The sequence below is a fragment of the Prionailurus bengalensis genome, chromosome A3 (genome assembly GCF_016509475.1).
Source record: "Prionailurus bengalensis isolate Pbe53 chromosome A3, Fcat_Pben_1.1_paternal_pri, whole genome shotgun sequence".
NCBI lineage: Eukaryota > Metazoa > Chordata > Mammalia > Carnivora > Felidae > Prionailurus > Prionailurus bengalensis.
The window spans coordinates 29,487,890-29,512,364 of record NC_057354.1 but is presented as its reverse complement, the minus strand read 5'-3'; the positions used below and the strand labels follow the sequence as shown (position 1 = coordinate 29,512,364).

At 52.9% G+C, this 24,475-nt stretch overlaps 1 protein-coding gene across 3 annotated transcripts in view; it reads right to left on the bottom strand.

Moving 5' to 3' along the window:
* The window catches only part of EBF4 (EBF family member 4), a 58,863-nt gene extending 34,788 nt beyond the window's left edge, over window positions 1–24,075 (bottom strand). Inside the window, exons 1-7 of one of the 3 annotated variants that reach the window (XM_043602737.1) lie at window positions 23,815–24,075; window positions 23,182–23,303; window positions 12,958–13,114; window positions 12,675–12,738; window positions 12,468–12,523; window positions 10,783–10,856; window positions 9,618–9,686 (exon numbers count right to left, since the gene is read on the bottom strand). In XM_043602737.1, coding sequence (XP_043458672.1) covers window positions 9,618–9,686; window positions 10,783–10,856; window positions 12,468–12,523; window positions 12,675–12,738; window positions 12,958–13,114; window positions 23,182–23,303; window positions 23,815–23,817 — 545 coding nt within the window. In that variant the 5' untranslated portion in view covers window positions 23,818–24,075. Of the gene's footprint in view, window positions 1–9,617; window positions 9,687–10,782; window positions 10,857–12,467; window positions 12,524–12,674; window positions 12,739–12,957; window positions 13,115–23,181; window positions 23,334–23,814 lie in introns of those variants that run through there. The other 2 variants (XR_006300826.1, XM_043602738.1) reach the window with 2 other exon arrangements.
* Between the last annotated feature and the right edge of the window lie 400 nt (window positions 24,076–24,475).

Below are 24,475 nucleotides of genomic sequence, written 5' to 3'. Positions count from 1 at the left end.
TATGCTTTTTTAATCCAATTTTTAATGTTTTGTTTTATTTTTGAGAGAGAGAGAGAGACAGAGTACAAGCAGGGGAGGGGCAGAGAGAGAGGGAGACAGAATCCACGAAGCAGGCTCCAGGCTCTGAGCTGTCAGCACAGAGCCCGATGTGGGGCTCGAACCTGTGAACCATGAGATCATGACCTGAGCTAAAGTCAGATGCTTAACTGACTGAGCTACCCAGGCGCCCCATAAAGTTAATTAAAAGTAAAGAACAAGAAAACACACCTCTAAGTATCCCATGCATTGAAAAAGCAGTCATAACAGAAATTTAACAATCCTTGAAACTGAGTGATAATAAAAATATGAGATATGAAAATGTGAGCTATAGGAAAGTAGTATTTTAAAGAAATGTGATAGCCTTAAATGATTGTATTAGTAAGGAAGAAGGTCAGTGATTAATGAAATAAGTGTCCAACTCAAGAAATTAGGAAAGAACAAAACAAAGTCAAGGGAGAAGGGACAAAATCAAGATAGATACAGAATTAATGTAGTGCAAAGCAAACACACAAAAATTGGAAAAAGATTGAGTAAGCTAAAAGTCTTAGAAAAGTGACAAATTGCTGACAAACCTTATTGAAGAGAAAGATATGATACAAACAACTAATACCAGGAATGGAAAATGTTCATAGTTAAAAATACAGCAAAGAGAAAAAAGATAAGAGAACATTATGAACAACTTTATGGAAACAAATTTGAAAACTTAGGTACAATGTATAAATTCCTTAAAAAAAATAACTCACCAAAGCAAAGTAAAAAAAGAAATAGAAGACCTAAAATGTCTATGACCATTTTAAAAAAAAGAGTCAATGGTTTAAAAATTCTCTCTTCCTCATCCGCAAAAACTCGAGGCAAATTATAACAAATTTTCAAGGAACAAATCATTCCAAACTCATACAAACTCATCCAGCAAACAGTAAAAAAAAGACATGCCCCTTTTAATTATTTGAGGCTGGTACATCACTAACTGTCAAAATCATACCTGGACATTATAAGATAATTACAAGCCAATTACTGTTGAACATAAATGCAAAAACTCTAAAAATATTATTAACAATTCCAATTCCTGCAGCATATAGAGAAGACAGTAAACTATTATCAAGTTAGATTTCTACCAGTAGTAATTCAGGATTAGGAAAACCAGTAGTGGAATTCAGCGCATGAATAGTTTGAAGGAGAAGAGCTATCTGATCAACTCAGTACATGCAGAGAAAAGCAACATGTGAAGTTCAGCATCCATTCATGATTTTAAAAGCCTCCCAAAACAAAAATTTCTTACCAAACTTTTTAACCTGATGGAATATACTACCAAATAGTTACAGGTAACCATGTTTTTAATAGTAAAACATTGGAAACATTTTCTTCAAAATAAAACACAAGACAAGAATTCCATTGCCACTGCTTGTACTCAGTGCTGTACTTGAGGTTTAGCCAGTGCAATAAAGTAAGAAAAAAAAGTACGTAAGAATTGAATAGAAAAAGAAACAGACAAGGTTGCATAAGACGACTGTCTATATAGAAAAAGCAAAACAGGGGTGCCTGGGTGGCGCAGTCGGTTAAGCGTCCGACTTCAGCCAGGTCACGATCTCGCGGTCTGTGAGTTCGAGCCCCGTGTCAGGCTCTGGGCTGATGGCTCAGAGCCTGGAGCCTGTTTCCGATTCTGTGTCTCCCTCTCTCTCTGCCCCTCCCCTGTCCATGCTCTGTCTCTCTCTGTCCCAAAAAAAATAAATAAACGTTGAAAAAAAAAAAAGAAAAAAGAAAAAGCAAAACAAATCTAAAGACAAAGATCCACATGCAAATACCAATTGTATTTCTCTATACTATCAACAAAGAGTTAGAAAATATAAAAAAAGATATAATTTGTAATAGCAACAAAATATAAACTGTACTAGAAATAAGCTGCTCATACATCTGAATGGCTCATTCTCTCATCTCTTTAAATCTTTCCTCAAATTCCACCTTCTCAATTTGGCCTACTATGACCACTCCATTTAAAAATCGCATTTCCCCAACCCCCAAATTCCTGATCAGTTTTTTTTCTCTATTTTTTTCAACATGTCACGTTCTACCACACTCAGAATTACTGCTTTTGCCTATCTTCCTTGTGTCTTCTCCCTCCATGAGTACAGATACTTTTGTCTGCTTTGTTTACTCTGGTATTCTCAGAGTCTAGAACAGTGCCTGGTACATAGTAGATGCTCAATAAATATTTATTGAATGAGTAAATAAATAAAAAAAATAAGTATATGTGGTCTTTATTGAGAAAATTGTACAACTTTACTGAAAGGCATTAGAGAAAATATACATAAATGGAGAGAGAAACCATATTCATGGATATGGATTCAGTAGCAAAAAGATGTGAATTCTCTTCCAAATTATTGTACAAGTTAATTGTAATATTAACCAAGGCACCCAAAGATCTGTGTGTGTGTGTGTGTGTGTGTGTGAGTGATTTTATAAATGGATTATAAAATTTATATGGAAACACAAAAGGCCAAAATATGCAATATTCTCCTCAAGAACAAGAGAGGGTAGGAGGCTTGCCCTACACACTTGTTTATATCATTATTGTAGAGCTATAGTGATTAAAAAACATGATGTCAGCACAGGGATTATCAAACAGATCAAAGGAATAAAACAAAGAGTCTAGAGACAGACCCACAAATAGAAGGAAACCTGATTTCGAATATATATGATACTGCAGCTAAGTAGGAAAGGATGAAATATTTAGTAAGTGATACTAGAATAATTAGTGATTTATAAATAAAAGTAATTAGAATGACTCTTTAATTCACACAATGCCCCCAAATTAGTTCCATATGGATTATAAACCTAATTGTAAAATGAAAAACTGTAAAACCTTTACAAGAAAATATAGAAGAATATCTTTATGATGCAGCATAGGGAAAGAGTTCTGAAATAAAACACAGAGCAAACACCATGAGAAAAATATTGATAAATTCAGCTACATTGTGATACTTGAAATACACCTTCCTGATAAAGGATCAGTATCTAGGATTCATAAAGAATCATTAAAATCAGTATCAAAAACCCGAACAATTCAAAAAGAAAAATGGGCAAGACTTTAGCATATACTTAGTAGAAGTAATGCAAATACCAATAAACAAATAAAAATATGCTCAACTTCATTAGTAATCAGGAAAATGCAAATTAAATTCCCTGTGTGCCCACTAGGCTGGCAAACACGAAGAGGTTTGACATCAGTGAGTGTTGGTGAGGATGGAGAGCAATAGGAACTCAATCACTGTGGCTGGGAGCACTACTCAAGACAACCATCTTGAAAAACGCTTTGACCTTGACTCCTAAAGTTAATCACGTCCACACCCTATGACCTGGCAGATCCAGTCTGAGGTTGACATCCTAAACACACTCTTGCACCTGTTCCAATTAGGGGAGACAGACAAGAATGTTCAAGGCAGCTTTGCTTCTAACAGCAAAAACAAAGCACAGCCAACCATAGCTAAATACAGCACAATTAAAAAGAACATTTTAGAAGACTACTACAACGCGATATCACTTTTATAAAGTTAAAAATAAGCACAACTAAACATATTGTTTACAATCTAATTTTTAGCTATTAGATATTTTTTAGATATTTTCAGGATAAACCCACAGTTCATTTACTCATCACCTTTAGGAGAGGGGTAGGCATCGGTGTGAGATAGTGAAGGCTTCAGTAACACTTCTAATGTCGGGCACCGGGTGGTTCAGTCAGTTAAGTATCCGACTCTTGGTTTCAGCTCAGGTCATGAGCTCAGTTTGTGGGTTCAAGCCCCGCATTGGGCTCTGCACTGATAGTGTGAAGCCTGCTTGGGATTCTCTCTCTCTCTCTCTCTCTCTCTCTTTCTGCCCCTTCCCAGGCTCACACTCTCTCTCTCAAAATAAATAAATAAACTTAAAAAAATAGTATTTTTAATGTTCTAATTTTAAGTTAGTTGGTAGGTTCACAGGTGTACATTGATCATTATGCCTCATAATTTCTATCTTGTTATATTTTTCTTCTGTATGTATTATATGGGACACAAGAACTTGGTTATTTTTTCAAAGGGATCAAATATTTACATGTAAACAATGAAACCATAAAGGTACCAGGAGAAACCATAGGATACATTTAAAAAATTTTTTTTTCAGCGTTTATTTATTTTTGGGACAGAGAGAGACAGAGCATGAACGGGGGAGGGGCAGAGAGAGAGGGAGATACAGAATCGGAAACAGGCTCCAGGCTCCGAGCCATCAGCCCAGAGCCTGACGCAGGGCTCGAACTCACGGACCGCGAGATCGTGACCTGGCTGAAGTCGGATGCTTAACCGACTGCGCCACCCAGGCGCCCCGAGGATACATTTTTAAAAACAATGTTGGTGTGACAGAGGCCTTTCACGATGGCAAAAATCCAGAGCACTTAAAAGATTGAGCGGCTGGGCAAGTTTCGTCATAAGAAGTTACAAGATAACAATCAACTAGAAAGAAAAAAGAGCGACACATGCAAAGGGCTAATTTCCTTAACATATACTCCTACAAATCAATAACGAAAGCCAATCCTTCATAGAAAAATACACAAAGGGGGCACCTGGGTGGCTCCGTCAGTTAAGCGTCCCACTTCGGCTCCGGTCACGATCTCGTGGCTCATGGGTCTGAGCCCCACATCGGGCTCTGTGCTGACAGCTCAGAGCCTGGAGCCTGTTTCAGATTCTGTGTCTCCCTCTCTCTGCCCCTCCCCCGCTTGTGCCCTGCCTGTCTCTCTCAAAAATACATAACAGACATGAAAATTTTTTTTTAAAAAAAGAAAAAGAGGGGCGCCTGGGTGGCGCAGTGGTTAAGCGTCTGACTTCAGCCAGGTCACGATCTCGCGGTCCGTGAGTTCGAGCCCCGCGTCGGGCTCTGGGCTGATGGCTCAGAGCCTGGAGCCTGTTTCCGATTCTGTGTCTCCCTCTCTCTCTGCCCCTCCCCCATTCATGCTCTGTCTCTCTCTGTCCCAAAAATAAATAAACGTTGAAAAAAAAAATTTAAAAAAAAAGAAAAAAAGAAAAAGAAACAAAGGATATGAACAGATAGTCCACAGAAAAGGAAATACAAATAGACTTTAGATACCTGAAACCATGTTCAACCTCAGAGTGACAGAAATGAAATTCACCAGGATATCCCAATACACTTTGCTGACAGAGAAAGATTTAAAAAAAATATATACATATAGTGACCACTGCTTGTTGCATTTTTCAACCCCAAGATCGCTTGCCTTTACTCCCTGAAGATTTTACTGCTGCATCACTACACACACTCTTGGACAATGATCCTGTCATAACTCTTGGTGGTTTCATGATCAATATAGATAGATAGTTCTTCCAAGACATTCTCCTCTGCATTCCGTGAGCATCACTCCTCCAGTGACCTTGTCTCTACCCTTCCTTGGCCACATCTTACTGATAAATGTAATCCCTGAATAATCCTCCCTACGGACAACCCACGGTCTCACCATCTTCTAACCTCCAGCTCAACCCCTTTCTGGTACCTCAACTCCAAAAAATTGTTTTGCCCCATCACAGAACCTGCATGCCCTGTATCTTGCTTTCTCTTCACCCGCCCATATTCCCCTCCCTATCTAGCTTAAATTCCTGGTTCCATTTTCGTAAACACCCTTTGCATACTCTTTTCGCTCTCTTGCCCTCTCGGGTTTCAATACACTCACCTGGCAACCCCCTAATTCTGCTTCTACGCAACCGCTTACCTGTTCTGCACCTGCCCTCTCCTGTAGTTTAGCGTGGCTGGAGAAATTTCTCACTTATGACCATAAACCTGAGGCAGGCCCTTCGTAGCTGCTTGGTAATCACATGACGTTTCCATGGTTCACTCATCCTCCTGGACAACTATTTCATGCCCTAGTGTCTCCTTCTCCATCCTTATCCTTCACTGTTGGCCTTGCTTCCCCTTACACTGAGAAAACAAAGCAATCAGGAAAGAAGATGTCCTGATTTGCCCACTTCCGGGTCCAGGCTCTCTGACTTCCTTGCTCTGTCCATTGAGAACTGTCTGTGCTCCCAGCTAAACCAGTCCTCCACCCATGCATGGGATCTCATGCCCTCTGCTGACTAAAGGACATGGCTTCAGCAATTTCCACCTCTATCTCTCCTGTAGCATCGTTTCCCCCTTTCCTACTGGGTTCTCCCTTCAGCATATGAAGACGCTGTATTTTTTTCTTGACCTTTTCATTTCTCTGATTTCTTTATTTTAATTTTTAAGAAATGTTTATTTTGGGGCACATGGCTGGCTCCGTTGATTGCGCATCCGGCTTCGGCTCAGGTCTTGACCTCACAGGCGAGTTCGAGCCCCGCATCAGGCTCTGTGCTGACAGCTCAGAGACCGGAGCCTGCTTTGGATTCTGTGTCTCCCTCTCTCTCTGCCCGTCTCCTGCTCTCTCTCTCTCTCTCAAAAATAAACGTTAAAAAAAAGTATTTTATTTACTTACTTTGAGAGAGAGAGAGAGAGAAAGAGTGCAGGTATGCATATGTGAGAGCAGGGGAGGGGCAGAGACAGAGGAAGAGAGAGAATCCCAAGCAGTGAGATTCTGAGCAGGGAAGCCTGCCCCAGGCTTGATCCCACCAACTGCCAGATCATGACCTGAAATCAGCCAACAGTTGGTCACTTAGCCGACTGGGCCACCTAGGTGCCCTTCTGATCCCTTTAGAGCAGAACCAGAGTCCCTTTGTTCGCTGCCTCTAGTCTCTCTTCTCCCGTTCTCAGACACCCTCCTAACAGACTTCTGCCCCTCCACTCTATTGGAATAGCTCTTGTTCAGGTCACCGATGTCCCCCTCATTGCTAAATGTAATGGTCAATTCTTAGTCTCCATGAGATCATGACCTAAGTGGAGATCAAGAGCTAGCTGCTGACTGAGCCACACAGGTGTCCCTGGAATGTTTTCTTATCCAGACTTCTAGGACATTCCACTCCTCCGACTTTCCTTGTACTGCCTTGGCTGCTGTTTTTCATTCTCCTTTGCTGGCTCTGCATCTCCATGACCTCTAAACACTGGATAGCCCAGATTCAGTTCTTGGACCTCTTCTATTTTCATTCAGCATTGATTCTCTTAACGACTTCATTCATTCATTCATTCATTCATTCATTCAGATTTCTATCTGCAGCCTGGACCTTTCCCTTGAGATCCATCATCATGTTTTCAGCTGCTTATCAACCCCCCTGGACATTTAACAAACATCTTAACACCAAACTCCTGACCTCTCTCCTCCCAAACCCACTCGTCCTGAAATCTCTCCTCAGGAAATAGGAACTCTGTCCTTCCGGGCTGATCAGCTCAGAAATCTTGGATGTCTTTAACTCCCCTCTCTCTGTGTCACTTTGTCTCTCTTCCCGTAACAGATCCTGTCAGCTCTGCCTATGAAATTTATCCAACCACTTCCTGCCTAACACCCCGTCTATAACAGCCTCCGCTTACTCTCACCTGGATAACTGTACTGGCTTCATAACTCAACTCCCTGCCTCCCCCGTTGCCTCCTACAGGTCATCCGCAACACACGAGTCAGAGTGATCTTGCTAAAATATAAATCAGGTCATCTCATTCCCCTCCCAAGCCACTCTCCTGCCTGCCCCCCTATTCCCCGCCCATGGCTTCCATGCCATTCAGAATAAAAGCCAAAGTCCTTATAATGATCTATATGCAACCTACAAGGCCCTGTCTGCATGGTCTTGCCCGCCTCCTCCCCCACCCGCTGGTTCTCTGACACCACCTCCTCCCATGGTCCCTCTTCCTCCGGTCACCTGCGCTTTCTTGCTCCTCCTTAAATGCATCAGGGACGCTCCTGCCAAGAATATTCTTCCCCTGGATTCAAACACGGCTCCCTCCCTTACTTCCTTCAGGCCTTGGCTCAAATGTCATCTTTTCAGCGAGGCTTTCCTTAAATCCTCTAAAACTGCAATACCCCCTTCCTGGGCACTCTCTGATCTTTCGTGACGTTTGCTTTTTCTCCTTAGCCGTTACCACCATCTAAGATAATATTCATTTCACTCATTCAGTTCGTGTCCACCTCCCCTGCTAGATCATAAGCCCATAAACACAAGCATTTTTGTCTGTTTCAGTCGCTGCTTAATCCACAGAATATGGAAGAGACCCTGGCACAGAGTGAATATTAAAAAATGTATATTTGTTGAATGAATAAACAACATATTTAATTGGCCAGAGGGTGGGCAACAGGCGTTCTCAAAACTGCTGGTACGAATACCAACTGTGTAATCTCCACAGAAGGCAAATTGACAATAACTATTAAAATTACAAATGCAGGGGCGCTTGGGTGGCTCAGTCAGTTAAGCGTCTGACTTCAGCTCAGGTCATGATCTCATGGTTCATGAGTTCGAGCTCCGCATCGGGCTCTGTGCTGACAGCTCAGAGCCTGGGGCCTGCTTCAGATTCAGTGTCTCTTTCTCTCTCTGCCCCTCTTCTGCTCATGCTCTCTCTCTCAAAAATAAATAAACATTAAAAAAACTACAAATGCATATCTCCTCTGACCCAGAAGTGCTGCTTTTAAAGTATCCTTCATATAAATGCATGTATGTGCAAAGTGACACATGGAGAAAGTAAGCCACTGCAGAATATTTTATCCCCGAAAAGGAACGAAAACAGCCAAATTGTCCAGCAATGGCAGACTATAAGAAATTATAGCTTTTCCATCCCATGGAATAGTTTGCAGTAGCAAAAAAGAAGAAAGAGACTTCTTGTGTCCTGATGGAACCTCCCGGATACACACAATTTTAGAGAAGAGAAAAGGAGCTGAAAAGTACAGTCAGTGTGCCATTATTTTTATAAACATAAAAGGAAAGGTACAAAAAGAATACGTATCTGCATTTTCTCATCTGTGTGCAGACTGTCTCAAGAAACATGCCCAAGAAACTGCTAACAACGGTTGCTTGTTTGGAGGGCAATGGATGGGTGAGACGCAGAGGTGGGAGCCTTTCTCTCCCCCCGCCCCCCCCCCCGCCCATAAACTCTTTTAAACCCGAATTTTTGCTCCTGTGAAGGGTTATCTATTGAGAGGAGAATAAGGAGAATAATTCAAAAGGAAACAAAATAATTTTTAAAACATCGTGGTGGCAGCATGCATCTTTACACGCATCGCCTTGACGATCCTGTGACCGAAACCCACCAAGCATGTCCCCACTTTTCAAACGAAGGAAACGGGAGTTTAGAGACGTCAAGTCAAGCAGTGCAGGGGTAGAATGGGATGGGGGACTGGAACCCTGCTTACCCTGCCTTTCTCTTGCCAGCCCCTCAGTCCTCCCAGCCCATGTTCTGGGCTCTGGTTCACTTCCTCCGGCCCCCACCGCCCCCCCACCCTGGCTCCCCAGAGTGGTGCCCTTCCACAGGGACCACACTCCTAGGCCCAACCCCAGAAATCTACCACCGGGAGCTTCGCTCAGAGGCCAGGGGTGGCAGCTCCCTGGAGTCTGACAGTTCGTCTCTGCTTAGAGCCACCAACAGGAGGGTGGGTGCGCCACCATGCCCTGCGGCTGAACCCAGCCCGCCCTGGCCCCCCCAGGGCCTCCAGCCTGTACCTGTCAATAATGACCGGGTCAGAGGGTGTCTCGTTCCGGTTGCCACAGCTCTTCCGGTCACAGCACCGGCTGGGGGAAGATGAGAAGAGAGGGAAGGAGGAAAGGGAGGGAAGGAGAAGGGGTGTGTGTGTGTGTGTGTGTGTGTGTGTACGCGCGCACGAGTTCGCACACATGCTTCAGGATGAGGATACTGATGTCCTGTCTCTGACTGTGGAATCCCTGGTCCAGGGGACTCATTCCCAGGAGCCTGGGGGAGAAGGAAGGGTCTTCGTGGGGACCTGGAGGGCCCAGTCCTGAGGGCAAGGTTGGCTGGGGAACCCTTGTCCCAATGGCATGCTGCTCCTGGCGGATTCAGGAAAAGCAGGCTGCTGGCCACCTACAGGGTCTCTCTCTCTCTCTCTCTCTCTCTCTCTCTGGACACTTTTTATACACATAGAAAAGAGCTCAAATTGGAAGCATGCAGCTCATAAATTTTCAAAAAGTGAACCCACCCATGCAACCAGCACCCAGACCAAATGTGACGATGTGATCAGAGTCCCAGAAACCCCCTCATGCCTCTTCCTTGTCACTACTCTTCCCAAAGGTAGCCGGTGTCCCAACCAGATTTTTGAATGCTATTCTCTTCTCCATGCATGAAGAACTGCCTCTCAGGACCCTGTATGACTGGCATCTCCAGAGGAGACCTTGCCTAGAAATGCCAAGCTCTGGGGTAACGAGGGAAGGGGAGCCAAGAGCTGTGCCCCCCCCCCCCCGCCACCGCCCCGCCCCCCCTCCCCACCCCGCTGAGGGAGCACCCTGAGGTTCACCTAGGAAGCAGCAAAGTTTCCTCTCTCTAGCTCCTGAGCTAATCCGGGAGGCCCAACCCTGCTCCCCCCTCCCCCCAGCGAGCCTCCCCTGAGCTTTATTAGTTAAGCTTTCCAGTGGTGGCAGGAGGCCTCTCTTACAAAAACACTTGGCGAAGCCACATAAACAGGCCAGGCTAATGGGGCCTCAAGGACCCTCTCTTCAGCCAGCGCTGTGCTCAAGGGCCTCCCTCCTCCCTCACCGCCTTCCCCCACCCGGCTTCCCTAGGGAGCTGTGAGGAGGAGGAGGGGGGTGACAGTGGTCAGGGGCAGGGCCTGGTGGGGACCGAGGGGCAAGGTGCAAGTGACCCAAACCTTCTCACCTGCACATGATCTCATGAGTGAGCAGCACTCGGCACATTTCGGGGTTCTTGTCCTGCCCCTCATAGATGATGGCCTGGGGGGAGAGGGGGAGCGCACAGGCTCGAGGGGAAGGAGGCTCCTCTCAAGTCCAAGTGGAGGGAAGAGATGAGCCCTGCCCCCACGGAAGATCATGCCCTCCAACTTGCTCTGGGCCTCTGGGGCGCCCAAGAAGGCAAAGCAGGAGCTGGGATCTGGGCCAAATCAGGACCACCACAGTGGGGGGCGGGATGGGCTAGAGTGTCACGAGGTCGGTTTACAGATTCTGGTTGTCCGCAGGCCGCGCTTTCCAGAGCCAGCTCTGTTTGAGGCTGGGGATGTCCCCAGACCACAAGGACCAAGGTCAAGTTGTTGGTGGGGTAGACACACTCTTTTCTCCACTGTTTCCATGCCCCTAGTGGACCTCTGTCTCCTGCTCAGAGGCACTGTCCCTCTGGGCTCTCCGTATCGTGTCCTCAGCCCAGGGCCGCGTGTCCCCCTTGCACTGTTCTATCAGCCTCCCCATGGGTCCCTTAGCATCTGCTCTGCCCCGAAGCAGGGAGTGCGAGCTTCATAAACCGCAGCTCTGGTTTCCCACTTTCTAACCCTCTGCGCCTCCCGGCCAGCCCTCACTTGTGGGGTCCCTGTCTCTCTGGACCTCCTCCAACCCCTTCCACATTTGTCCCCTGCACGGTTTCATTTGCCACACTGCCTGGTCTGCCTCCCACACCGCGGTGACCGCAGGCTTTCTAGAAATAAACCACTTCTTCCTCTGCCCGGGGATTGGGTGGAGGCTACTTGAAGACTGTGGGAAAGCCCGTCTCCACCTTGCATTCCAGGCCACTGACTGGCCCATTTGTGACACAACCCTGCTCCTTACCAGCACTCACAACTTCTCTGAAGAAGCCCTGAGTCTTGGGGCCCTGCCTTTGGCAGGATCCACAGGGATTTACTCAGATTTCAATTTCCCCAAGCTCCTTATGCTGGCCTCTGAGCCTCCTGTGACCTTCCACGGCAGCAAGGCACTAAGGATCTGCAGTAGAAGCTCTGGGGTCCCACCTCGTCCCCTTTCCTGGACCAGTGCTCCCACCCCCCAGCTGTGGTTAGTGTAGGCTGCTAAGGGCTTTCTCTTGAGAGTTGCCCTCAGCACATAGGAGCTGCCTAGCCTGGAAATGTCTCAAAAGTTACACTCTCCCCTTGGGAGTGGTCCGCAGCCAACGACTGACTGATACAGGATACAGAATCCTGGCCTCCTTGCCTCAAGGGGGCGCAACTCGGGTGCCATTCCGTCTCTAGAGCTCCCTGCGGATCAGGCTGAGGCTAGACTCCAGCTGGGACCACGTCCTTGCTGAGCCCCGCTCAGCCTTCTCTGTCCTGCTTCCTTCTCTCCCCTTCTCCTGAGTGCTTCTCCACTGCTCCCCAATAAAGCCCATGCACCTGAATGCCCCTCTAGGCTGGGCTTCTAGGGGAGGCAACCTAAGAGCCTTTGTACAAATATTACCTTCTTCCAGATTGCAGGGCAAGGCCATGCACACCCTCCTGCCGTGTGGGGGCTGGACCAGTGGGGAGGAGCAGCATGGGGGAGGCGGGGGCAGGGATGAGGATTCACACTCAAATGGGGTCCGAGAGGAGGGCGGGATGGGCCTGAGCATCCCCTGGGCTGGCTCACCTGCTTGGACATGGAGTCAATGAGGCGCACATAGAGGTCCTGCTCCGTCCGAAGTCCTAAGGGTGGGGAGGTGGAGAGGGCTTGCTGGGGCCTCCGATGACGCCACGCCCTCCCCGCCTGGAGCCAGGCCCTCCTCCGCCGGAGGAATGGGGCCTTCTACGTCACACAAGGTTCGGGGATCCTAGACCTCCTCTGGGCGTCACTCACCATTGTTATACACCAATCGGAGGCGGTAATGGATCCCATTGTTTGTCTTTTCAGCCCCAGGTTCCTGCAGGGACAAGATGGGGAGGATGCTTAGTGTTCACGTGGATCCTCCAGCCTCCCCTCAGCTCCCCCCACCTCATCCCACGCCCTCTCCCTCCCTTCCATCCATTCCACCCCCCTCTCTGTCCGCCTCCTCACGGGCTATTCATTCAACTGCCCAGTGGGAGGGGGTTCCGGGAAGCCCTCCCTCCCCACCCCATGCTCTGGCCCACGAGCCTCTCACACGGTCCTTTTCCACGAAATCGATGAAGGCTGTGCGCTCCACCTCCACGGGCTGCCCCTGCCGGTCATACATGGCCAGCACGAAGTGGAAGAAGTTGGATTTCCTGAGGTTGGAGGGGGGCTGCTTCTCAAAATGTGCGCGTGCCAGGCCCACGCCACTGCGAGGAGGAAAGGAGCTGGAAAACCACCGGAAGTGCCCTCCGGAGAGAAAGACCCCATCGCCTCCGACCAGGAAGGTGAGCTGGTCAGGACATGGGTCTGACATGGCAAGAGTCTGGGCAAGAAATTAGATTGGATGGGCCCATTCCATCCTTGCCTTTGCCAGAGATCTCAGTTCTAGACAGGGCTCCCCAGACGGCGGTCACCCTAGCCTGCTCTGCTGACGACAAGTGTCACAGCAGGCAGCAGTGGAGGCAGGTTTTCCCCTGGGCCCCACATTTTGAAAGGCTGATCTCTAAAACCACATATATGAGCGGCCAATCTAACTGACCAGAGGCACCTGTGACTGCCCTTTAGAGCATCAGGGGGCAGCTAGGAGGTTCTGGAACAAACAACCCACTGTACCCCAGCCTGTGACATGAAACTGGTGCAGGACCATTAATCTGCCCAGCCCACAACCCGGGCTATGTCTGAAGGCAGGGGGTGTCCTCCGTAGGTATATAGGGACCTGCCTTCACACTTTGGGAAAGATACACGCTGGTTCCCTTGGGCAGAAGGACCTTCTGGTCTAGCCTTGCCCAGACTTTCTCCTGGCTCATCAGAAACGATTCCTAGAAGCAAGGCCTGGGTGAGGGCAGAGGGAAAACAAAGGCCCTATTCATCAAGTATTTCCTCAGCCTCAACGACGTACCAAGCACTGGACGCATGGCACTGAGTGGGGCCAGAATTAAATGCCTGGAAGGGAGGGAAGACAGATACAGAGAGCTATAGCACAAGGCACAGTGGTGGGTACTCCCCCAAAGATGTTACTATGCAAAAAATCTATAGAGGCAAATCACTTCTGTCTGTGAGAGGTGAGGGAAAGCCTTCACGGAGACGGTGGCTGTTCCCCTGGTTCTTGAGGAGTGACTAGGAGCTCGACAGTTGCAGCAGGCCAAGGGGCAGAACAAACAGCATGAGAAATGGTTGTAGGTGTGAGGGTTGGTGTCACTGGACCAGATTTTAGATTTTAGATTTCTAGATTTTTTTTTTTTAACGTTTATTTATTTTTGAGACAGAGCATGAACGGGGGAGGGTCAGAGAGAGAGAGAGGGAGACACAGAATCTGAAACAGGCTCCAGGCTCTGAGCTGTCAGCACAGGGCCCGACGCAAGGCTCGAACTCACGGACCGCGAGATTGTGACCTGAGCCGAAGTTGGATGCTTAACCGACCGAGCCACCTAGGCGCCCCTAGATTTCTAGATTTTAGAAAGTGAAGTGAAGAGAAGAAAAGTTGCATTGGTAGTGCCAGACTGCGGAGACACAAAAACCAGGCCATGGAGTTTAGACTTTCTCCTCCGGGCCACTCTTAAAAAGAGTGTTCCTTGGGTCTCTTGTAGCTTCAGATCCTCCTTCTACAAAAGGTGGCTGTGGCCACAGTCACCGGGAAATGAGGCTTCGTGGCGTGCACAAGTGTATGTGGGGGGCCCTGGGACACCCTCCAGGAATGGACCTTACTTGACTTGGCTCAGGCTGGCGTTCCCGTGTGTGGTAGCCAAGATGGTGCCCCATGATCCCCTCCTCCTGGCATTCACGCCCTTGTGTAGTCCCCTCTCAGACTGTATCGGGGTTGGTCTGTGTGGCCAATAGGATGCAGCACAAATGAGAGCATATGATTTCCAAGGTTAGGTCATAAAAGACATGGTGGCTTCTGCCTTGTTCTGTTGGATCAGCTACCCAGGGCAAAGCTGGCTGCCATCTTGTGAGGACACTCAAGCAGCCATGTGGAAGGTCTACATGGAGAAGACCCAAGGTCTTCTGCCAGCCCTCAGCTTGCCAGCAGCATGAATGAGCCACATTGGAAGAAGATCTACCAGCCCCAGCAAAGCCTTCAGATGACTGCAGCCTCATAAGAAGCCCTGAACTGCCCCCTGATTTCTGACTCTGAGAAACTGTGTGAGATAATGGATGTTGAGGGATGTAGTTTGATAAATACAAGGAAAGGCCACCAGAAGGTTCTGAAGCTAGGCAGGGCTTAGAAGATGATGCCTGTGGGGAGGGTGCATTGGGGTGGGAAAGAGAAGCTGCCCCAGGGATGCGGATAGGATGAGGGTGATGGTGCTAGGATATTCATGCAAAACCATAATATCTGGGATATCCTGGCTTGAGAGCCTTGTTATGTTTTTACTCATATTTATTCAGGATTTTTTTTAATGTTTATTTATTTTGAGAGAGAGCGAGGGCACTGTGCACACAAGCACACGCAAGGTGGGGAGGGGTGGGGCAGAGACGGAGGGAGAGAAAGAATCCCAAGCAGGCTCTGTGCTGTCAGTGCAAAGCCCTATGTGGGGCTCGAGCCCAGATCCCATGAACCATGAGATCATGACCTGAACCGAAATCAAGAGTCGGACGCTTAACCCACTGAGGCACCGAGGCGCCCCTCCTACGTATTATAGTAAATACAATGAAAGGACCAGTGTTCTACCTCCTCAAGCCTACTTGAGAGCTTCACCGTTCCATGTGAAATGCTGATTTCAGAGGCAGAAATGATGGTCTTCTTTCTCTCTGATCAAGGAGTTGGAGGAGGGCCACCCACACCTTCTCTTCCTCACCACCCACTTGTCCCTTTCTGCAGGGATGTTCCCCCTCCAGCTTCCCATTTCCTCAGCCTTCTCCTCCCCTCCCTTTCAGGCTGCCGGTCCTTTCAAGTCCTGGCCTTGACCCTCCTGCTTCCCATTTGCCAGAAGCAGGGCCGCCGAAGAGCTTTGATCACAGCAGGTCCTTGATTACTGTTGATGCATATGCTAATGAGGCAGCAACCCTGACCCCAGGACCAGTTTAGGGGTGGTGGGAGGAGGTGCTCCCAGGGTCAGTTTCCAGGACCACCTGAGGGGAGAAAAGGCAGAAGGGTGGGCTTGTGGAGCCCTCCCCATCACTGTGCCCTTTATTCCATCAGCTAGCCTAGGGAAGGTGTCTAGAAGGCTCTCAGGCAGCAGGGATGGAAGGTCCAAGGAGAGGGGCCTTAACAGACAAGGGGTGGATGCCAAGCAATAACGCAATCCCCTAGACCACTCAGTGTACCCTTTCTTCACAGACACCCCTGCACTTCCAGGCCAAGAGTAAATCAATGATGTTGGCATGCGTCTCTCTCATCCATCCCTCTTGGCAAATGTCAGTCAGTCCCAGGTCTTGGCTGCCTGCCAGCTCCTGCCAGGCTTCTAAGGACCAGACCTAGGAAGTCTGGCCCAAGTCCCAAGCCAAACTCCCTTCACGGGGCTGCCCTCCATCCAAGAGGGGATTCCTGGGGACAGAGGTCAGGAAACCCAGGGAGAGAGAAGAGAGCAGGTCCTTCTGCCCCCTGCCTGGGGCCTGCGTACCAGCACCCAGTGCTGCCAGCTGGGGGACATGGAGCAGCTGCACTGCCTCACGCACCTGTGCCCTACCCCAAAGTGGGGTCAGGCTCAGTTCCATTCCTGGGGCAGCCCAGCATCGTCGTCCCTTCCCCACCTTGCTTAGCGGGTCTGAGGCACCCGCCTCTTCCCTGGCTCACAGACATCCAGGCAACACAGTGGGACAGGTGGCTAGTTTACAGCTCCCGACAGGATTACTATCAGGTGAACAAGGACAGAACAATATGAGGAAGAGCTCCAGCCCCCTGCAGACCCGGAGAGGACCGCAGAGTGGGCGAGACCCCTGCTGGGCACACCCAGGGCTCGCTCCTGGTCTGTGAGTGCCTGCAGTTCACCCTGCTCATACTCTGGCTGGACATGTGAGAGGGTCAAGGTGAAATAGAGTAAGTTTTACTTTAAAGGCATTCCGGTATTTCCTATGAGCAAGAGACAGAGAATGACATAAGGGTCAGCACATCAGCAAGAACGTGAGGTAGGTCTGGACTATCCTTCCTTCTCCTTCCTGGCTCCCCGCCCCCCCCCCCTACCCTGCACCCCCAACGTGCAGGAGGTGACCAATCAACATCCCGAAGTGGGAGTGCAAGCCCCAAAGGGAGAGGGGTGGGAGGGGTAAGGAGAGACTTTTGCTCTTGTAATGAGGAAACAAACCAAGATGAAAGAACACAAAGGAAGAAAAGAGAGATTGACTCAAACTCAGAAAACAGACATGGGGGGGCAGGGGTGCAGAGAGGTCTGAGAGCCCCTGCTGGGTGCAGGTGGGCTACCGGTGGGAGGTGGGGCCACTGTCTGCTCTCTTACTGGCTTAGAGACAGACGGATGTGGATGAAGGCCAATGTCTCTGATTCTGTGGTCTCCAAGATGGGGTTGCCCAAGACCGCCACCGGGATGCGGGGAGAAACTACAGGCATGTCTCTGGCTATGAATCCTTTATCTACAAGAAAGAAGGGCAGCAGGAGTAGAGTCCCTGAAGTCTGGAGAGGCAAGGCTTCAAAGGCAAACAGTGATTCCAGGAAACACTTGGCCAGGCTGGGGAATGAGACAGGGAAAGGCACTCCCTAAAGGGTGCCTTATCAACAAGTTACTGCCCTGGGCAACTGCAGCTCAGGCGGCTGGGAGCTCTGGAAACAGTCTAGAACAGGTGCTGCAGAGTTATCTGCCGGAGGGCTGGAGGAAGGAGCTGGGGTAGTCATCCAGCAACTTCAGCCATTGGCTGAGGGCTCCCGGGGCAGCGTTTCTAAGGTACTTTGCGGCCTGGCGCGCAAGTGGGCAGAGCGGGCCCTGGCAGCCTGCGGAGGTTCCGGGAGGCAGATGCCGGCAGGGGAAGCAGACCCTTTACCAAGGGTCCGGAGGGGATTTGGGTGGGGTACCAACTACCAGCCATCGAGAGGCCCGCGGTGTGTTGGAAGCCAGTAAAATTACAGCCCAAGGGACTGAGTGCAACTTGGCGGATAGGCCTAAAAACTGGTTCACCTGGTGCATGTGTTGCCGGAGCCTATAAGTCAGAGACATTTCGTTCACTTAGCATCGTTAGTGCACAGAGCATGCCGCATGGGCGCCTTTTTCAGATAAACGCAGCTGAGTGACGAAAACAGCCACGTCGATCACTTTTGTGAGGCTCCAGAAAGAATTACCCATCTCCTGGCTTTCTTCAAAAGACTGTTCTCGACAAAATGTTCAGAACAGTTTCCTGTCGACTCTGGAGTGGGCTGAGGTGGCGGGGCATTTGCTCTTGTACTCAAGACCCCGGATGTGGGGGGACAAAGGGCTCATTTTCAAAATCCCGCCAGGGCCCACTTTGCCCCCTTGCCAGCTTCTCCTCTGGAAACAGCCCAGAAGTTAAAGGCGGCTGGGACAGAAGAGCTCTGGTTGGTGCGGCTTTCCTTTAGGGTCTGAGGACACCTGCTTTGTAGCAGGCAGGGATGCGCGTGGGCTTCCTGAGCACTGTGCAGGAAATCCAGGTTCAAGCTGACCCCAAGGACAACCCGACCCTCACAGCCGGGGCCATTCAGGTGGCCTGTGCTTTAAAGCACGTGGGGGATGCGTGCGGGGACACGCTGGGGGCTGCAGAGTTGTCCGGCTGCCGTTGCTGGGGCCACAGCGGCCCCCTGGAGATGCTCCTTGGCCAGGCTGAGCGGGGTGCACCCTTCTCCAGGCAGCTGCTGGACCCCGCGACAGCTTTCCAGGGCAGAGAGCATCTCACAGTCTCAGCTGTCTCCTCGGGAGGTCACCTGGGGCTCCTTACGTCCTTGACTACACGCTTATAATAAACACGAGCAATCTAAAACAAGCCTCCCAAACCCTCAGAGGACGAGGGGCCGAGGCTGGAGTTTGGCGTCCCCCCAGAGACACCTCCTCCCGCCTCTCCCCCCCCCCCACTCGTGCCCGCCTGGACAGGCCGAAGTTCTGAGCAATGGCTTGGCTTGGGCCTGATCCACCTTGGAATCTGGGGAGCTGGGGAAATGGGGACAAGCCCCGAAGGCATCTGTAATGGCGGGGAGGGGGGGCTTTTAACCTGCCCTCCCCCAGGAGGTGTGGAACAAAAAGCATGTCTCCTGTATCTCATCCTTTTGTCTCCCCTTTCCCTAAAGTCTCTGCTAATTGCAGTTCTTCTTTTCCCCATCCTGGCACCGCCGCATGGGTCTCTCCTTTCTCTGGTCCTCTCTTCCTCCAAGTGTCCCGCTGGCCCTGCTCCCTGCAGGCCCCCACCTCCCCGGGGCCCCTTGGGACTGCTGATAACCATCACGCTGGGGCCGGCACAGGATCTGTTGGCTGCGCCCTGCCCGGCCCACCATGCCCAGAGCCCAGCTGTGCCACCAAACAGGAAGATAAAAGCGGCAGCTCACGGGGGCGCACACACCTGGACGGTGTGGGCACCGGGAGGACCCCGAGGCTCTGAACCGTGTCCAGAGGGGTCTGCGGGAGCGGAGGCTTTGGGGCTGCTTCGTATCCCCTGCTCCCACTGCCCCATTCCACTGCTTCATATCCCCATTCCCGCTGCGGCATCGGCTGGGCTCACCTGCCATGGGAAGATGTCTCAACCACCGGGGGACCCCAGTGAGGGGGTGGGAGGGAAGGGGTCTCACTGGCCAGCTCTCCCACCCTTCCTCTTGCCCACCCTTCCAGCTGTAGGGCTGCCCACCCTGCTTCTCTCTGCCCACTCCCTCGCCACCCACCCACAGGCCTGCCTGCCAGGTCCCAGTCTGAGGAGCGGCTATTAATTATTAAAGCAAACAAAAGCATTTCCTAGCAGGGAGGCCAGCCTGCAGCTGCTTACAGGAAAGGCAGCCCCAGCTGGCTTCCCTCTCAGGGCCTGCCTGTGTGCTGGGACCAGCTCAAGGCGGAGGGCGGGTTTGGGTCTTGCAGGGGTCTCCCTGGGCTGCTGCCGGGGCCGCGCACCTCAGCAAGAGGACGTGGTCTGCAGGGTCATCCGGGGCACACGGGCTGGGGCTGGGACCTGCGGCTTGGAGATGAAGTCAGAGCGCTGGCCAGGGATCCTTGCGCAGAGCTCCCCACTGAGAAGTTCCCGCCAGCCCTCTGCACCCGACTTCCCTTCCCTCCCCTGTTGCCTCTCCAGGGCAAGGGCACGGAGCCCCTCTTTTCTCCCTACCCCTCTTCTGCTCAGGACTTCCTTCCTCTTGGCAGAGAGCCTCCCTTACCCATCTGGGCAGGTCCTGGGCCTTCTCCACCCCTCCCTTCTGTACAATTTGGCTGTCCCAGTACCCGGTTCCTGGAGTCAGGTGGATCTTGGAGTCCACCGACGTGGAGAGGGGAGCCCAGCAGAAAGGGATTTGGGAACTTTCTAACAACCACTCCTGTGTCCTTCAGCAGATCCTCGTTGGCCCCCCTGCTGACTGCTCTAGCCTGTCCTGGTGCTGAGGACACCAGGATGAACAAGCCACTATCCTGGTCCTAAAGGAAGGCACAGGCTGGAGGGGCACAGGCTGACTGATACTGCGGCCGGTATCCTTAGGCAGCACTAAGAACTGAGGTCTGGGTGGGAGGGTGCAAATGGAGGAGGTGCTGGGGTGAGGGGTGGTCCCCGAGACCATAAGAGTTTATTCCGTGGGTTTTGTGCATGCTGGGGCCAAGGAAACTGTTTCAAGAGGCGTTGTTAGATGCCATGTATCAGGTCAAGGGCTCCAAGGGAATTTGGGGCCAGAGGGAGATGAGCCTTGAGTGCTGAATACCTGGGAGGAAGTAGGGGTGACTGAAGGTTTTAACTGGAGAGGAACAGAGTGGAGAAAAGTTCTTTGGAAATATTGCTCTGGTCCCCCCAGGGCATGGTAGATGATTTGGGGGGGGGGTGAGAGACTGGGCCTGGAGCAGTGGGCTAGGAGGCTGAGGTGGGGGGGGGGAGGGAGGTTAACCTTCAAACCTGGGAGGAAAGACGTGGAGGGCAAGGGAGTGCTACTGTTAAAAGTTGACCTCTGACTGTGAGGAAATGTCTAGAAGCCTTGACAATCAGGGGGCTGTGGGGCAAAGGCATCAAGGACACTGTCAGATCCCAAGCAGCCTTGGGGAAGAGTGCTCCTGGGCACGTTTCCCAGAGGTGCGACGGGGCGGAGCTGGGCAGAGGTTGAAGAGGCAGGGGCAGAGAAAGGAAGGTTGGTTGTTGCTGTTTCAGGAGGGAAAGACCAGAGCAGAGGACTGACTGGGGACCAAGACACAAACTGGAGAGACGACGGGCCGCTGTTAGAAGAATGAGGAGAAAGGTTCAGCGTGCTCCCCTGTGGAAGGAGGGGGCCCAGAGTCCCCCAAATGGGGGCAGGGCCTCCCAGTCTGTGCCCTGAGGCCCAGAAGTCTCTGGACTTGCAGAGAAGGAGCCCAGGCCTGAAGAAATGCCCCCTCGCCAAACTGGGGAAGCCTACTGAGTCCTAGCAATGTGGCCCTGGGGACTCAGACTGGACACCTCAGTGCCACTCAAGAATGCCCGCCTGCAGATGACACCCCTCTGGTCAGATCCCCTGGCAAAGGGCCTCATCCCTGCACTTCTGTAACTACACAGGCTACAAGTGCACTGCCTCCTTGTGCATCTGCTTCCCCCTCATCAAATCTGCTGGCTCGAGACAGATGCAGAGGGGCAGGTGGGAGAGAAATAAGGGACTTACACCCCCGAGGCCCCACTGGACCTCTTCACCCACTCTTACAAGGAGCTCTCACCACAGCCGATGGTGGAGAAAAAGAGGGAGCCCCCATTAAGAAACTGACCACCTCAAATTAAATAAAAAACCAGAACCAACAGAAAAACAGGCAGGATACAGAACTGTATACACAGCCGGGGGGGGGGGGGGTGGCGGGGGGAATGTGAATGGGAAAAAAAGATGGGAAGGAAATACACTAAAACGTTAACGGTCGTTGTATTAGAAAAGGTGGGTTTTGGTTTGCTACTTACCCATTTTTCTGAAATATAGTTATATCATGAGGAAAGCTATGTAAATTAATTCATCGGCAAGACCCTCTCCTCTTGAAGAGATGAGTTCAAGAGAGAGCCGCCCCCCCCCCCCCACCACCCAGCACTCCCTCCGACAATCAGGAAAGGACAGGGGTGCAGAAACACAGGGTTCAGTTCACACATGAAACAAGGTGTGTGTCTGTAAGGGCTGAGGTTCGGGTTGGTGTCCCCTGAACAGGCTTGGGGATGTGAATGTTGGGGCAGGGTGCCAGACCTGCTCTGCCCTGGCACCCCCCTCCCCCCCATCAGAATCCCCTCTGGCTGCTGGACAAGTAGCTGTTCAGACCCCTGGGAAGCCCAGCTCCCAAGTGCCCTCGGGGTGTGCAGAGGCAGCACCTCCCTAGTCCCAACCACTGAGAACTCCCGGTAGGAGAGCTAACATCCCCTTCCCAGCCCCAACACGCACGCACCGCCCACAAGCAGGGGCACAACAAGTCCGCGGTCCAGGTGTTACGAGGAACAGGTCAACAAACCTTTTAAACTTCCTTCCCAAATCCAGGAGTCCATTCCCCACCCAGGCCCCCTGCCCATACTCCTGCAAAGGCGTCAGAGGGGATGGGCATGGGTGCTGGGTTCCCAGGGACCCTCTGCCTCCCCCAGGACCACCAGGAAACCACTTTGAGGAGAGGCGGGACCTGAGCGCCCTGCCCCAGCCCCAGCCCCAGCCCCAGCCCCAATCATTCAAGCCAAGTCGACTGCCCACCTCGCTTCTTCCCTACTCTTCAACCCCCAGACGCTTCTCTGGCTCTGGCACACCCCCCTCCTTCAACTCTGAGGGGCGTGGGAAAGCAGAAAGGGGGCTGGGTTTTGTGCCTTTCCTGGCAGAGAGCCGCGGAATTGGACAAGGAGAGGCAGTGGGACTGCCCACGAAGGAGGGGTTGGCTGTTCCTTGACGGCCGGTGGCTGTGGGGCATGGCTCAGGGACAGCAGGCAGCGGGGATACCTTCTACTCTAGAGCCGTGGACCGCCCGGCCCCGGAGCGACAGTCAGAAACCAGAAATCAGAGCCGGGACCGCGGCAGAGGTGGCAGAAGCCCCGCCCCGGCCCGCCCCACAGCCTCAGGAGGAAGCAGAGGCACTCGGGGCAGGGTGGGCAGGAGAGCTTGCCGGCACTGTCCAGAGTTGGGGGCTCCCCCCCACCCCTCGCCCCAGCAGCTCAGCAGGCTGAGCGAAGGCGGCGCGGAGCACTCCAGCCCGAGCGCACTGGGTCGCGTCCGAGCGCTTACCTCTGCGCCGCGGTGCTGGCGTCCAGGATGCCCGCGCCCTGCATCCAGGAGCGCACCGAGCCCAGGCCGGCGGGCAGCAGCGGCTCCTCCTTCAGGTTCAGCCCGCCGCGGGGCAGAGTGTCCTGCGCGGGGAACATAAGGGCGCGCAGTCGGTGGGCGCCCCCGCCGCCGGGAATGCGGTCCCGCCGCGGCTGCGGGCGTCTCGGCTCGGCCCGACCCGACGGCACCGGGCGCCTCCGGGAGCTCAGCGCAGCGCCCAGTCCCCGCGTCTCAGTGCGCGCTCGCCTCTCGGGCGCTCCCTCGGAGAAAGCGGGTCCGCGAGCGCCAGCGCTGTCCCCTCCCCTCCCGGGGCGCGGGGCGGGGAGATGGAGGGATTCCCCCGCGGCCTGAGCGCCGGCGGGCGGACTGCGAGCGAGGCGGGGAGGGCGGGAGCGGAGCCGGCACCCGGTCCGCGCGGAGGCGCCCCAGAGGCGCGCTCTGGCGGCTGCCCAGGGCCGCGGTCGTCGGAGGGGGGGGGGGCGAGCGCCCCGGGAGCTGCCTCCGGCGAGGCGGGGGCGCGGGGCCGCCCGCCCTTTCCCCCTCACCGCCCCCACCTCCCGCCCGCCCGCGGCGCCGGCGCGGGGCGCTGATTACCATCCGGGAGGCGGAGGCTGCTGGCGCGGAGCTCGGCGGCGGCGGCGGCGGCGACAGCGGCGGCAGCGGCGGCAGGAGCAGCAGCAGCCGCGCGTCCCGGGGAAAGGCAGGGGCAGCGCCGGGCCAGCAGACGCCGCCGCCGCCGCCGCCGGCTCCCCGCGTGCCCCGGCGCCCCGGCCCTGCCGCAGCCCCGGGCGGCAGCACCTGGAGCAGCAGCAGCAGCAGCCCGGCCGACTCCCCCCGGGGCCCGGTTCCCGCGCCGCCCCGCCGCGGCCGCCGCCGGCCGCCGCTCCCCGGGGCCTGGCCGCGGGCCCGGGCCATCCCGCCGCCGCCGCCGCCGCCGCCGCTCCCGGGGGAGCGGGAGTCGAAGGGAGGGAGCGCGGGCGGGAGGAGGGATGGCGGGAGCGGGCGGGCCCAGGGGACTGGGGGCCGGGGGAGGCGGGGGCGGGGCGGCGCGGCCGGCCGAGGGGCGGCCGGGGACGTGACATCATCGGGGGAGGAGCGGCTGGGCCCGGGCCGCCGCGGTGGGGCGGATCCTGGCGAGTCGGTCGCCGGGGCTGGGGGCTGCGGCCTGGCCGAGGCCGCGGGGAGGAACGCGGGGGACGGGCGGGCCCCGGGAGGCCCGGGCTGGGGGGCAGACGGGGCTGCGACGCGAGGGAGC